This window comes from Juglans regia, chromosome 2 (genome assembly GCF_001411555.2).
Source record: "Juglans regia cultivar Chandler chromosome 2, Walnut 2.0, whole genome shotgun sequence".
Lineage (NCBI taxonomy): Eukaryota > Viridiplantae > Streptophyta > Magnoliopsida > Fagales > Juglandaceae > Juglans > Juglans regia.
The window spans coordinates 29,669,579-29,682,600 of NC_049902.1; the positions used below are offsets into that span (position 1 = coordinate 29,669,579).

Genomic DNA, 13,022 nt, shown 5'->3' on the forward strand with positions numbered 1-13,022 from the left:
TAGGAAATATCTTTTGGAATCGCTATGTGCGATGGAGTTTGTACGTATGAAGCTTTTGTGGAGAGCATCTGGAGAGTCTACGGAGAGTTCATCAAATTTGTGGGAGATCTCCTCCTTATATAGAAGTCTATTTATTTTGAGTAATTGAGTCCAACTTGCCTTGTGAAGCCATTTCTTTTTATAAGTCCGAGTCTCTTTTCTTTTAAGAATCTGTGTTTTTCCTCTTAGAAGTATGAATCAATTTGTCTCATCTCTTCTTGATTTTATCTATTAGCTTGATTTTCAACCTTATTTCTTAACAAAATTATAGACTGCTGATTTGACTTCTACAAAAAAAAAAAAAAAAAACCTAGCTCTAGCAGCAGCATGTGTCCTTTTCCAGGCTGTCTTAAATTATTTTCCACAAAAACGCCGTGTTGGGAATTGATTATTTTTTGGAATGAAGTAGTAGTAGAGCTTCTTTTACGCATTGTGATGTTGAGATTGAAATTAGGACTTAAAATACAACTCTCTAAGGAACCCTCCCTCCCCCCTTCGTCTTCATTTGCACATGCCTCCACATTCGATTTCTAAAAGGTTGAATCCTTGCAAACTCGGCCCGGGGAAAGTTTTGACTAATAATAATATTATTGAGTTCAAACTGGGCATGTCCTCCAAAAACTAGAAGAACACTGAAAAAAGTACCAAATATGATCCAGCTTGAAAGCATATTTAATTGCATGTTTAAGGTTACCAAAACATTCAAGTACGTGAAGATGAATTAAAAATGCTTGATCATGTTTTAAATTTGTTAGATTGAAACTGACTTCCCTCTCTGAAACAGTCAAGAGCCAACTGAAACAGTTTACTTTCATGGTGAAAAGTTTCAGGTAATTGCTAAATGGAAAGAGCCAGGACAGGGTTCCAGATCAGCCTTTCCAATAAGATTCCTGTTTGTCATTGTTTAGTGTATTTTGGGATTCTATAGTACTACTACTGCACTGTCTATAGCAGTCATGTTTGTGTCACAGTTGAAACTGCACTGTTTATTTTAAAAAATTGGTTGGACTGGATTAGATGCTGAGGCTGAGCCAGTGAAAAAGTTCCTAAGAGAGATTAATCATTTTGGCTTGAAGAAGTACCTAAAAAATTAATTGGAAGTAAGAGAGGGGTTGAAGACACTACCACTGCACATGATCAGGTCCCTTCTGCTATTTTACTTGGAATAAGCCAAAACATCTAGCAACAACGCGTCAGGTTTGAAAATTCTTTGGTTTACTTCTTCAAACTTGAACTCTGCCTTACTGCTTTTTCTTAGTTTCAAGTTTCCACCATGTAATGCCAACGTGGATAAATCATAGAAAGAGAGAGATTATGGGATAGACCCTTTTAGACGTAATTGAAGTTGAATTGGTCCAGTTTGGACTTCCTCACTCCTGCCTGATGACCAAAGACTGGTCTATGTAGAAAAAAAAAACTCGGTTGCTTTTTTTTCTACCTTTGACCCCTCCAATATCCCACTCCTTTCATTTTATTTTCCTTTCTCAACAGAAAAGTGTTTCTATAAATACAAGTGCTTCATCTCTCCTTCAAATGCAAGACCTTCCCTCTCTGTGCTTCCTCAGCTTATGCTATCACTCCTTCCCACTCTCTCTGCTACTCAGCTCCTTTCTCCAAATCCTCCAAAAGAATAATAAAAAAAAAAAAAATCTCATTCGGGCTAAGTCCATGCTACTATCTTCTTATTCTTCACCGTTTGCGCCATTATACCTTTGGCTTCTACTTCGGCTGCCAATTGGCTCTTGACAACACGTTCGCATTTAGTTAGCACAATTTACTCTGTTGCTTTCGGTAGTCCTTATTGAAATTAGGCATAGTAGAAAATGGAGAACGGTTGGAGCTGGGAGCAGAAACCACTGATTGGTGAACTAATACAGGGAATGGAGCTAGTGAAACAGTTAAGGGTACAATTTAGTACAACATCGTCATCACCCGAGACCGTAGAGACATTGTTGCAGAGGATATTAGCTTCATATGAGAAGGCTCTTATGATTCTGAGATGGAGTGGCTCGATCGGACAGCCCCAGATTGAAGGAGTAATGGCAGGTGTACCCGGGTCTCCAATTTCTGTCAACGGAAGTCTCGGGACCGATGAATTTGACAAGGGTATCAAGGATCATCAGGGCACTGACGATATCTCAAAGAAGAGGTGAATTTCAGAGCCACAAAACATAATTCCTGTCTACTGCCAAGAAACTTTAGCTAATACATGTTTTTTAAATTGGGTTGCAGGAAGATATTGCCCAGATGGACGGACCATGTGAGAGTGAGATCTGAGAATGGGATGGAAGGACCCCATGAAGATGGCTATACTTGGAGAAAATATGGTCAGAAAGACATCCTAGGAGCCAAATATCCCAGGTGAGAGTCTTTTCCTATTTACTTGAAGTCAACTGGGTCACCCACACGTGTGGCGTGCGCACAAACACGTGTCTTTGACCATTGTGGGAAAAAAAATAACGTTATATATCACATTTGCAGAAGCTACTATAGATGCACATTGCGTAACTCTCAAAACTGCTGGGCGACAAAGCAAGTGCAAAGATCAGATGATGACCCAAACGCATTTGACATCACGTACCGAGGAAGGCACACCTGTTCCCATGCTACCAATTTGGTTCCAGCATCACCATCACCAGAAAAGCAAGAACAGAAACAATACAACAACAACAATCATAATGAACAAGAGCGACCACTTGACATCCTCAGAGACATTCGAAGCAGTTTGAGGATTGTCACTGAGGACTTGGACAGTAAAGAGATAACATATCCCTTCTCTTTTCCTTCCACTTCTTTTGGATGCATGAATAGTGAAAACAATGGCTTTTCACTTTCAGCTCTCGACCGTAACACTCTCCTGGACTGTTTTTCCTCGCCATTTTTATCTCCAGCCACCCCTGAATCAAACTACTTCGCAGTGTCCCCACTCGAGAAGAGCAACTTTGGAGGGGTTCACAACGAGCATCATTTTGAATCGGAACTCACTAAGATAATCTCAGCCAAAGCTTCAGCCACCAGTTCCCCTGTTCTAGACTTGGATTTCTCACTGCACCCAGTGGAAATTGAGCCAAATTTCCCATTTGACTCTCAACCGTTTTTATCTTAATTCCCCTTGGGCTCTAAATTAAGAACAAAAATCCTTGTGTAATGCAATCTTGTTTAGACAGCTTGTTTCATAAGGATGGGATGCTTGTAGAATATATAGATCCCCCTTTAGTTTTAGTTATGAGATAGATACTGGTTAACAGGTTTTTTTTTTTCCCAAAATCTTGCATACGGTTCTTCTAGTTGGTTTTTATACCAATGATACCAGTCCAAAACCAAAGAATCCATCCACTCTGGCATTGCACCATAACTTCCGCAGGAAAGCGTAGATAGCAGTAACCATGGGGGATCAGGATTTACATGGAATATTATGGCCCTCTAAGAAGCCGAAGGAAAACATCATCGAAGAATGGTTTGTTTACCGGTTTTATCTCCCAAAACCAAAAAGTTACACAAAAGTAATATCTTATTCCAATACAGCAATGGCTTCAAGGGAAAAGAAAACTATCTGAAATCATGAAGCAATGAAAAACGCACAAACCACTAAATGAGAATACAATAGAAACAGCAATAATGAAGATAGAAAATAAAAATGATTTATTGGAGACTAATTCTACGTCCAGAGAGATTCTGTAAACGAACCAACATCAGATGACTTAACGTATTGTTTATTGTACATCTAGTTGAGGCGACAAACCTCAACCACAAGCAAAAGCACAGCAGCTGAAGCCACTTGGGCTTAATCTGGAGTGAAAATAGGACAATAAGAGGCGCCAAATCTGCCAGAATAGAGAAGATTATTGTAGAGATTTTAGAAGATACTGAGAACCATACCACCTGAGCTCTCCTAATTGGATGTGCTTTACTTTGCATCTTCAGCTCTCCGAAGAGCTGCTCTCAACCCCATTACGATAAACAAATTGGTTAGAGTAAGAAGTGACTCAGCTCCACCATGTAACCAATCCACATTGGACAAGGAAGTACCATAATGTACCTTAGCTGTTTCAACCATATAAACAGAGTTAAGGCATCTATATGTGAACTCGATCATCGAATTATGGTATTGCTCAGTAGTGAGAGAAGTTACCATAAATCCCAGCAGGAACTGTTCATCGGGCAAGAAAGACCAATATGAAGAAAATTAGTAAAGTTGAGACAAAGCAGTTGACAGTAATAAACAAGTGGCAAAAGTAAGGCAGATGATAACTATTCTGTTATCCGAAATGATACCAATATAGGTAACCTTCACAGAATGAAATTTCATGCAGGCCGATTCTCCAGTGCATTGTAACAAGACAGACCATGGCAACCCATTCAAGAGACAATGATTCAAAAAGTTTGAAGACTTTTGGGTGAAAGGAAATTAATTCAGTCCTAACAAAATTACTAGATTTATAATACGATGTTACAAAAACGCGGACAGGAGGAGATGGCAACGATCCCCCATCATCCATCACCTATTATGGCACTCTCAGTACGCAGATTACAAACTTGAAATGACCTTTTGGCTCTATCACCACTTAGGACACAAAAAACGTCTGCAATAATAAAAGAAAATTAGTTCGAAGAATTTGAACAAAGGTGAACAATCTTGGCGCTCAAAAAACTTAACGGGAAACAGGTTTCCCCGGTTCTCATACAATTTAAGCTGCTGCCTGTTTGCCTTGCGTGCAAATAAACGAGGTTCTCGGGATTGGAAGACATTTTAGACCTATTTAACTACCATTTCTCCAGTAAATTTTTACTTGTTTCTCCAGAGCATAGTTACAAGTATTGCCATAATCGGAATAACTACCAACGCAGTTTGACAACTCGAGAAAGCTTTACGGGATACACGGAGCAAAAGGGTCTCCGGTCTCCCAGAAGGACCTAAAAAGTGCTAAATTCATAATTGCACAACTAGCAATGTGAAAAATCCCATTACAAACAGAACTTAAAATCAGCACATCCCAACCTTAACACGAAAGTAAATATAGAAGAAAATGGGTCTGAGAAACTCACTGGTAGCCCCCACAAAGGCGAGCAAGAAGTAGAACCCAAAAAGGGTTAACTTTGGAGCAGACTTGGATTTGGTGATGAAGTACAAGAAACCGAGGTAAGGAAACAAAGAAAAAGCAAAAAGCTGCGAAGCTATGCTCTCTGAATCGATGTTGGGTGCCCATGGATCAACTGGGAGCAATGCCCAGCAAACAACCTCTCCCCTTATCTTACCAAGCCTTCTCTCTCTGTAACCCTTGGGTTCCCTGCCTTTTCTACATGGATTCTCGAGGGGTTTTTGCAAGAAAGGAGAAGAACCCAGAACAGTTGCAGGGACCAAGAAGGTCGGAGTGTTAAGAAGAGATTGAAATATCGGATTTGTAATCATGTTTCAGCAATAAAGTTGAATTTTTTTCTCTCCCCTTTGTTGCACGAGGTGAAATTTGTTGCAGTATTGCCAGTATATACCATATGGTTGAGGAAGGAGAGGGATGGACCATTCAAATTCTTATCATGAAAAATCAAAGAGCCCAGCCTATCGGGACTGTCAAATTCGAATACTAGGATTACTGCCTGGTTTCGTTTTCTTTGTATTGGGCCTAGTAAGGGGCCATAATCATGGACTTCCCGGGAATGCTGTACATATTATAAATGTGGATCTAAACATTCAAATCCACCAAAAAACTTTGGAAAAAATTCCTCAATTTCAAGTTTTCTACAATTTTCCTTTTGGTTCAATTTACTTCCTTAATTCTCAATTATACAAGTTTCTCTCCTAAACTTTACTGATGATTATATTGTAACTTAAAAGACTTTTAATGGAGTATTGGATTGTTTGTTTTCCATTTTATTTTTGGTCTTTGATATCACAGAATAGAATAGATTAGTTATTGATATGCATCATATGCTGTTTATTTTACTTGTTTTCTCTCCATATTCATTTACTTGATTCCACATTATCTAGTTAAGCATTTAATGATAAGGTTCCCAAATTGGCATCAAGGCATTGACAACTTAATGAAATTAACAGAAGGTCTTGTTCAGCATTTGAACTTTTCCAACATGTCATGGAAAATATTATGAAGTCTTATGATAATTAGTGTGAATAGGCTAGATTGATGGATTGGCCTTTCTCCACCCAAAAGTGTGCTATCTTCAATACTTAATAACATGCTTGACCAATATGGATTACTTTTTTGGAGGCAAGATTATTTCCATCCCATGAATTATATATAATAAATATAAATAAATATTACAATATTTTTATACATTACCTCAAGATCTATGAATGGATTTTATTATTATACTAAATCGAGCTCCTAATTATTAATCGCCATACACATGCCACACTGTAATCTAAAACAGTGGCGGACCCACGTTATATTTAGGCAAAACTTTTTGAAAACATAAAATACCCCCTAAATTTTATACATAATTCTACAAATATAAAAAATTGCCCCCCAAAAAATTTATAATTTTCATATGCTCTCTAAATTTTTTTTAAATTTCAATATACCTAGAAATGCATCTCTCTTATTTTTTTTCTTATAGTCCCAAAATTTTGTTTAATTTCTATATATGATCTATTTTCAAGCATGTAACCTCTTCAAAATTAAAATTAAAGCTAAATTTAGAAGAAATAATAAACTTATTAATATAGATCCAAAATTTTTTGTTATACAATATTGGGCTTCTTAGCATGGAATCTAAAGTGAAAATATAATAAATATTATTTAAGGTCAATGATCTATATGAAAATTAGTTTGTAGTTATGTTTTTTTGATTTTTCAATCTTTTTTTTTAATTTACATAATAGAAATGATGTTTGCACGTGTTTTTTTTTATGATCTAGGATTCACACGAAAATTTTTTAATAGTACATCTTCTTTTTTTTCAAAATGAGTGCGTAGAATTTGCACTCTAAAACTATATCTAATATTACTTTTTATATAAATATGTCACATAGTAAAAAATTTGGCCCCCTCGACACAATTGTTGGTTGGTCACTAATCTAATTATATACTGATCTTCTCCTTTTATGCACGCTCAAACCCAATTTTCATCTTTGAAGAATCACATTATACTTTTTTTTTCGTCTTTTCATAAATATAAAATGAAAGGATCACAGTTAAAAGTCAGGCTTTTATCAAGCTAAAAATCAGTTTTTGGAATTCTATCTTTATAGAGAAGAATTAGTTTTTAGAATCTCTTTATAGAGAAGAAAACTTTTTTTTTTTACTAGTTAAAATATCTTTATTGTATTTACAACAAAAATAATTATTTATTATAATAATGAGAATGAATTATTTGAGAAAAAAAGGAAATTTTTCTTTAAAATTATTTATTTGTACCTTAAGCATTCTTGATTCTGGAAGGTAAAGTGCGCATGCCACATGCGACTATGCGAGCACCTGGGATGTCAAAATGGCAACCCTCTGCAGCGAGTAACAATTCTGCTAGGCCAGTCGACGTTTGCAAACGGCGCACAGTCGGCGCTTAGAATAATAAATTTTAATTGTCACGTCAATAAAAAAAAAAATAACAAGGAAGAAGAAATGTAGGAAAAATGAAATAAGATACACAAACCCAAGAGCGTGAACCACCGAGGCCGTCCGATCTGATTATCAATTCCTTCGACTGCTCAAAGTACTCTTTCAAGCTCCTACGCTCCACCCCCGAATCCTCAGACGTCGCTGCTGCAGAAGCTAAGTTCATCTTTACCCATATCCAGCCTTCTCTTGTCTGAGAAATCACTTCTCGTTGAAGTAGAAGGCGTTTGTTCGGTGGAAACAACAAGTCTCCAAGAAGAAGTCGAAGATGCTGCCAGCATCTATAATGGTAGAAACCTTGTACTGGAAAGCACCAACTCTCAGCGGCACACCTACAACAATTATGGCTGCCAACCTTAGGAAGTATAAACTTGGGTTTTTAGAATCCGTCAACATGGGAGTGAACTTGTACGCCGGAGATGCTGCCAAAGAAGATTCTCCAAGGGACAAGAAACCCACTCCGGTAGATGCAGTAAAAGCTTCAGGGAGACAGTAGGAGAAGGCATAGTCGTATTTTGAAGACACTTGACCGAAGAGCTGGTCACGGGCTAAGCCCACTATACCATCAGTTCTTCCAAACAATCCCTGGTTGTCTTGTCCACAACCATAAACGAAAAGGGGCAATGTATAAAACGACGTTGTTTCCTTTTTCCACGTCAGCGGCGTTTGCGTCCCGCTTGCATCCCGCGTTTTTTAAAAAATTATAACAAGTCTAAAAGTATTTTTTGAAACTATTATATTATAAATATGAGATTTTTATTCATATGAGATTTTATCATCTATATATATGAGATTATTATATTATAGATTGTTAGATTGTTAGATTGTGAAAATAAAAATGAATATGATTTGTTGGAGGTTATTGAAGATTATGAAAATAAAATATAAATTGATTAAAAAAATATAAATAATAAAAAATAATAATATTTTATTATTATAAATAGTGTGATAACTAATCTAATGTAGACTTCAAGTTTTGAATGATTAGCTAAAGGTGAAAAAGTTACGTATTAGTCAAAATTTGAAGAATAAGATGACCAATCCAATGCTCAAGAGGTAATTGCTCCCATGTAAGGATCCCGCCTAATAATTCTAAAGTTGAGATATTTATAATTTTTATTAGCCCTAGCATATATTTAACGGGTTATATTGTCTAAGTCCACGAGCGATAAATTATAGAGATTGATTATGAATTTTAATTAAATTCAATAACTAGGTTAAAAAATATTTATTTTTTATTGAACGAGTTAAACATATTCATAATTTTTATTAGCCCTAGCATATATTTAACGGGTTATATTAGATAAGTCCACGAGCGATAAATTATTAAGATTGATTAGGAATTTTAATTAAGTTCAATAACTAGGTTAAATTACATTTATTTTTTATTAAACGAGTTAAACTCATTTTAGAATTTTAAAATCGACCGTTAGAAATTTATTTCAATTTAAAATCATCACTATCTAAGGTCTCCAACGCAGTCTCAGTCACTGCCAATCTTATATTGAATGAACTACTAGATCATATTTTTAAATTCAAACTCTCTTCTTAGATGATCACGATTGAGTATTCAGCAGATTAATTTCACTACATGTATTAACCGAGTCCAACTCAAACTAGTCATCACCCTCTCCCAAATCTCTCTATCAATATCTCCCTTTTGTGTTATTTGAAAAAAAATAAAAAACCTCCCAATCTAGCACCGTGATCGATTTTGTATTGAAAGTTTTAAAAAGCAATACTACAAAGTAAATAGCTTGATCATAAATTAGGATTAACATACGTTAGCTAGTTATATATATTATTATTAAAGCCAATTCTTTGGAAGCTAGTGTTTATGTACCATTCATGTCATGATATTTGCAAGCACGTCATTCATTATGTTTTATTTCGCATATTATAGTTATATATGTATCATGCATCTCACGTTGCGTAAAACACGTAAGTTTTCTTAAGTTCAAGTGCAAGATATAAATCAAATCAGTTTAATTAGATGGTCATTCAGATGCATAATATCAATGCATTTTCAAGGTGGATGTGCAAGCTACAAACTCAAGCGTGGTCCACCATAATATGTCAGAATACTATCAGTAGCTCCCCTTGCGGCAGTGGGACGTGGGGTCCGTGCACAACCTCGCATACAGGGTTAAGTCTGTTGACCAGTCAGATCAGTCAATTAATTCAGATAGATAAGTCATGCATGTCATCAACATATTTATGAACAATCATGATTTTAATTCTCACCTTGAAATATTTTATGAAAAATCTTATCTCAAATATGTTTACGTTATAATGGGTTTTCTACTGAGTCATAGGCTCGTTTTAGTTGTTTTTATGTTTTATACCAACCCATGTTAGAATATTTATGAAGGTAGAGTTGCAGAACGAGACTTAGTCTAAGGAGGAGTGACAACGACCTAAATCATATACAGAGATTTTAAGTTAATGATTTTTATAGCATGGATTTTGAAAAATTTTAATAAATACTTCCGCGTACTCTCTCATTTATGATTTCAGTATTTTAATACAAAACAACTTTCTTTACTATAAAGAATATTTGTATTTGGCGCTTATGTAAGAAAATTAAATATTTTTTTAAGTCAAGTTCAGTAGTAGCACTCCTACTTCTTTGAGATTTTCTAAAACAAATATTCTATCCAACCCCCGGTTCCCTGACCGCACGCCGCACTCCTGACGTGCCCGAACCCGGTTCTATCCCACGAGTACTCCACGTCACGGTTTATCAAATAAAAACCCATTCTTTTTTATTTCTTACCCTTACAGTGGCTCTCGGCAGCAGCAACCCAATGGAGGAGCCACGCACTCTGTGGATTTAACGTCACTCGGTGCTATACGCCGTGATGGAGCCACCCACGCACTTCCGGAGTGATGGAGACGCACGGGGCTGGCAGATGGTGAGGCCGGCGGCGAAAGGACACCAGCTGGGGGAGTGGAGGAGAGAACGCGGGGGAAGGCGACGACGCAGAACGCGGGGGAAGGGAGACGAAGCAGAACGCGGGGGAAGGGAGACGAAGCAGAACTCGGGGGAAGGAGACGAAGCAGGGCGACGAAGCAGGTAGACGAAGCAGACGAAGCAGACCGCGGGAGACGACGCAGACAGGGCGACGAAGCAGAACGCGGGCGACGCGGGCGACGCGGGAGACGAAGCTTGGAGACGAAGCAGAACGCGGGTCGGGGGGGGGGGAAATTGAAATCAAACTAAAAAGATAAACGCACGTTTTCATTAAAAAATAATAATAAAAATAAAATAAAATAAAATACACGTCGGATGGAGTGCGGTGGATGGGTAAACAGTAGGCACCTGTATAGTAGAACTCTTTCTAAAATTGATTATATTCTTAATTGTGGGGAGCGAGTTGTTACAGTTGGTATCAGAGTCCTGCTTGAAAGATTATGTAAAATTTTTAAAATAAAAGAGAAGAAAACTTTCTGCAAAAAAAAAAAAAATTACAAGAGAAAAGGAATTTTGAAAACATAAAGTGAAAAAACAAATCTAGGTCAATGTCTCCTCAATGCATGTCCTGCTCTGCAATAAATAATTTTAACTTTTACTAATTATTATGTTAATGAAAATTAAGAATGATAAATTTTATATACATGCAAGACAAAAGGCACCTACAATATGAAAGAGTTTTAGCGCATAAGGTAAGAAGTTTCTAAATATGAGGTTATGAACCTTTGGTTTTAAGATTGATGATGCATCTTGTTCATAAGTAAATAATCTTATATTTTGTAGAGTTTTATTTAAAGAAATTAGGAATGAATTTAGTGAGTTTTGAAGTTATGACATAGATTTATGTATAGTATATGGTATTTCATGATAATTTGTGGTACTTTTATATTCTATAGGCAACACGATTCTATTGCCAAGTACGAGTTGTAAGATTTAAGACCCGAACTTTGGAGATTCTTAGGTTACGATTTATTGAGGTTATTATTTTAGGTGGAGAATTTCATTATTATTATTTCACATTGAGAGTTTTATTTATATGGAGATCATTAGTTCCTATTGTATATCAAGTTAAGATAAGTGTTAGGTGAATTTATCAATCTCATTGTTAAGACTGATATTTGTTTAGGCTTGAATTGAATTTGAATTGTATGATGGTTGACACGTAGCGTGTTAACGTGTATGCCTAAAGGATTAATGATGCATCAGACCAAAATATGATACGATTGGATTTTTTTGAATATTAGGTTTGACTATATGATTGGGGAGTAATGAGACATGAAAAACATGTGGCAGATAAGTATAAAAGTTATTTGCGGTATAGAAAATTTCGAGGACGAAATTTTTATAAGGATGAGAGTTTGTAACGATCTAGCCCAATAATTCTAACATCGAGATATTCATAATTTTTATTGAGCCTAAATTATATTTAATTTGCCATATTAGATAAACCCACTAGCGATAAATTATTGAGATTGATTAGTAGTTTTAATTAGGTTCAGTAACTAGGTTAACTCATATTTATTATTTATTGAACGAGTTAGACTACTTTTAGAATTTAAAGATTGTCTATTAGAAATTTATTTCAATTTAAAATCATCACTGATTGAAGTCCCATATGCAATCTCAATCACTGTTAATCCTATATTTAAGGAATTATAGATCATATTTTTAAATTCAAACTCTCTTCTTAGATTATCGTGAATGAGTGTTCAGCAGATTAGTTTTACTACATGTATTAACCGAGTCCAACTCAAACTCGTTGTCATACTTTCCCAAATCTCTCTATAAATATTTCTCTTCCGCGTGTTATTTGGAAAAAACCATAAACCTCTCAGTCCAACACTATGATCAATTTTACGTCGAAAAGTTTATGAAGCAACACTACAAGATAAGTATCTTAATCATAAATTAGATTTAACATAGTTAGCTAGTTATATATATTATTATTAAAACCAGTTCTTTGGAAGCCAGGGTTTATGTACCACGCATGTCATAATATTTGCAAGCACGTCATTCTTCCTGTTTCATTCCGTATATTATAGTTATATATGTATTATGAATCTCATGCATCTTACACTGCATAAAACATGTAATCTTTTTATAAAATCAAGTGTAAAATAATTCAAAATAGTTAATCAAATGGTCATTCAGATGCATGATACCAATGCAGTTTCAGGGTGGATGTGCAAGCCATGCTAAAGCGTGGTCCATAATAAAATCATTTTAAAAAAAAAAAATATGGGGAGCCAAAGTGTTATACTGAACCTGACATAATTTTTTTTTCATTCTAAAGGAAGCGCCAAGCACAAAAATTCTATAAATAAAATCATTCATTATTAAAATATTGAGATCATAAGAGAGAGTGCACAAAAGTATTTATTAAAATTTCTCAAAGTTCGTGCCATAAACATCTCTGTACATGATCTAGGTCATTGTTA

At 35.6% G+C, this 13,022-nt stretch overlaps 2 protein-coding genes across 2 annotated transcripts; one reads left to right on the forward strand and one right to left on the reverse strand.

Moving 5' to 3' along the window:
- Window positions 1-1,572: 1,572 nt before the first annotated feature.
- Window positions 1,573-3,896, forward strand: LOC108987150 (probable WRKY transcription factor 53). The gene is made up of 3 exons (XM_018960018.2): window positions 1,573-2,188; window positions 2,272-2,400; window positions 2,521-3,896. The coding sequence occupies exons 1-3, from the start codon at window positions 1,863-1,865 to the stop codon at window positions 3,143-3,145; spliced, it is 1,080 nt and encodes a 359-aa protein (XP_018815563.2). The 5' UTR covers window positions 1,573-1,862; the 3' UTR covers window positions 3,146-3,896.
- Window positions 3,656-5,546, reverse strand: LOC108987151. Its single transcript, XM_035687504.1, has 3 exons — window positions 5,086-5,546; window positions 4,172-4,189; window positions 3,656-4,083 (listed from the first exon to the last, which is right to left on the reverse strand). Exons 1-3 carry the CDS (start codon window positions 5,447-5,449, stop codon window positions 3,947-3,949), a joined length of 519 nt encoding a protein of 172 aa, XP_035543397.1. The 5' UTR covers window positions 5,450-5,546; the 3' UTR covers window positions 3,656-3,946.
- Between the last annotated feature and the right edge of the window lie 7,476 nt (window positions 5,547-13,022).

What these genes read in the sequence shown, in the direction of transcription:
- LOC108987151 (XM_035687504.1), bottom strand. Translation starts at nt 5,449, where the DNA reads ATGATTACAAATCCGATATTTCAATCTCTTCTTAACACTCCGACCTTC.
- LOC108987150 (XM_018960018.2), top strand. Translation starts at nt 1,863, where the DNA reads ATGGAGAACGGTTGGAGCTGGGAGCAGAAACCACTGATTGGTGAACTA. An exon ending in GACGATATCTCAAAGAAGAG is followed by an intron (nt 2,189 to 2,271) that starts GTGAATTTCAGA and finishes ATTGGGTTGCAG; the next exon opens with GAAGATATTGCCCAGATGGA. An exon ending in CTAGGAGCCAAATATCCCAG is followed by an intron (nt 2,401 to 2,520) that starts GTGAGAGTCTTT and finishes TCACATTTGCAG; the next exon opens with AAGCTACTATAGATGCACAT.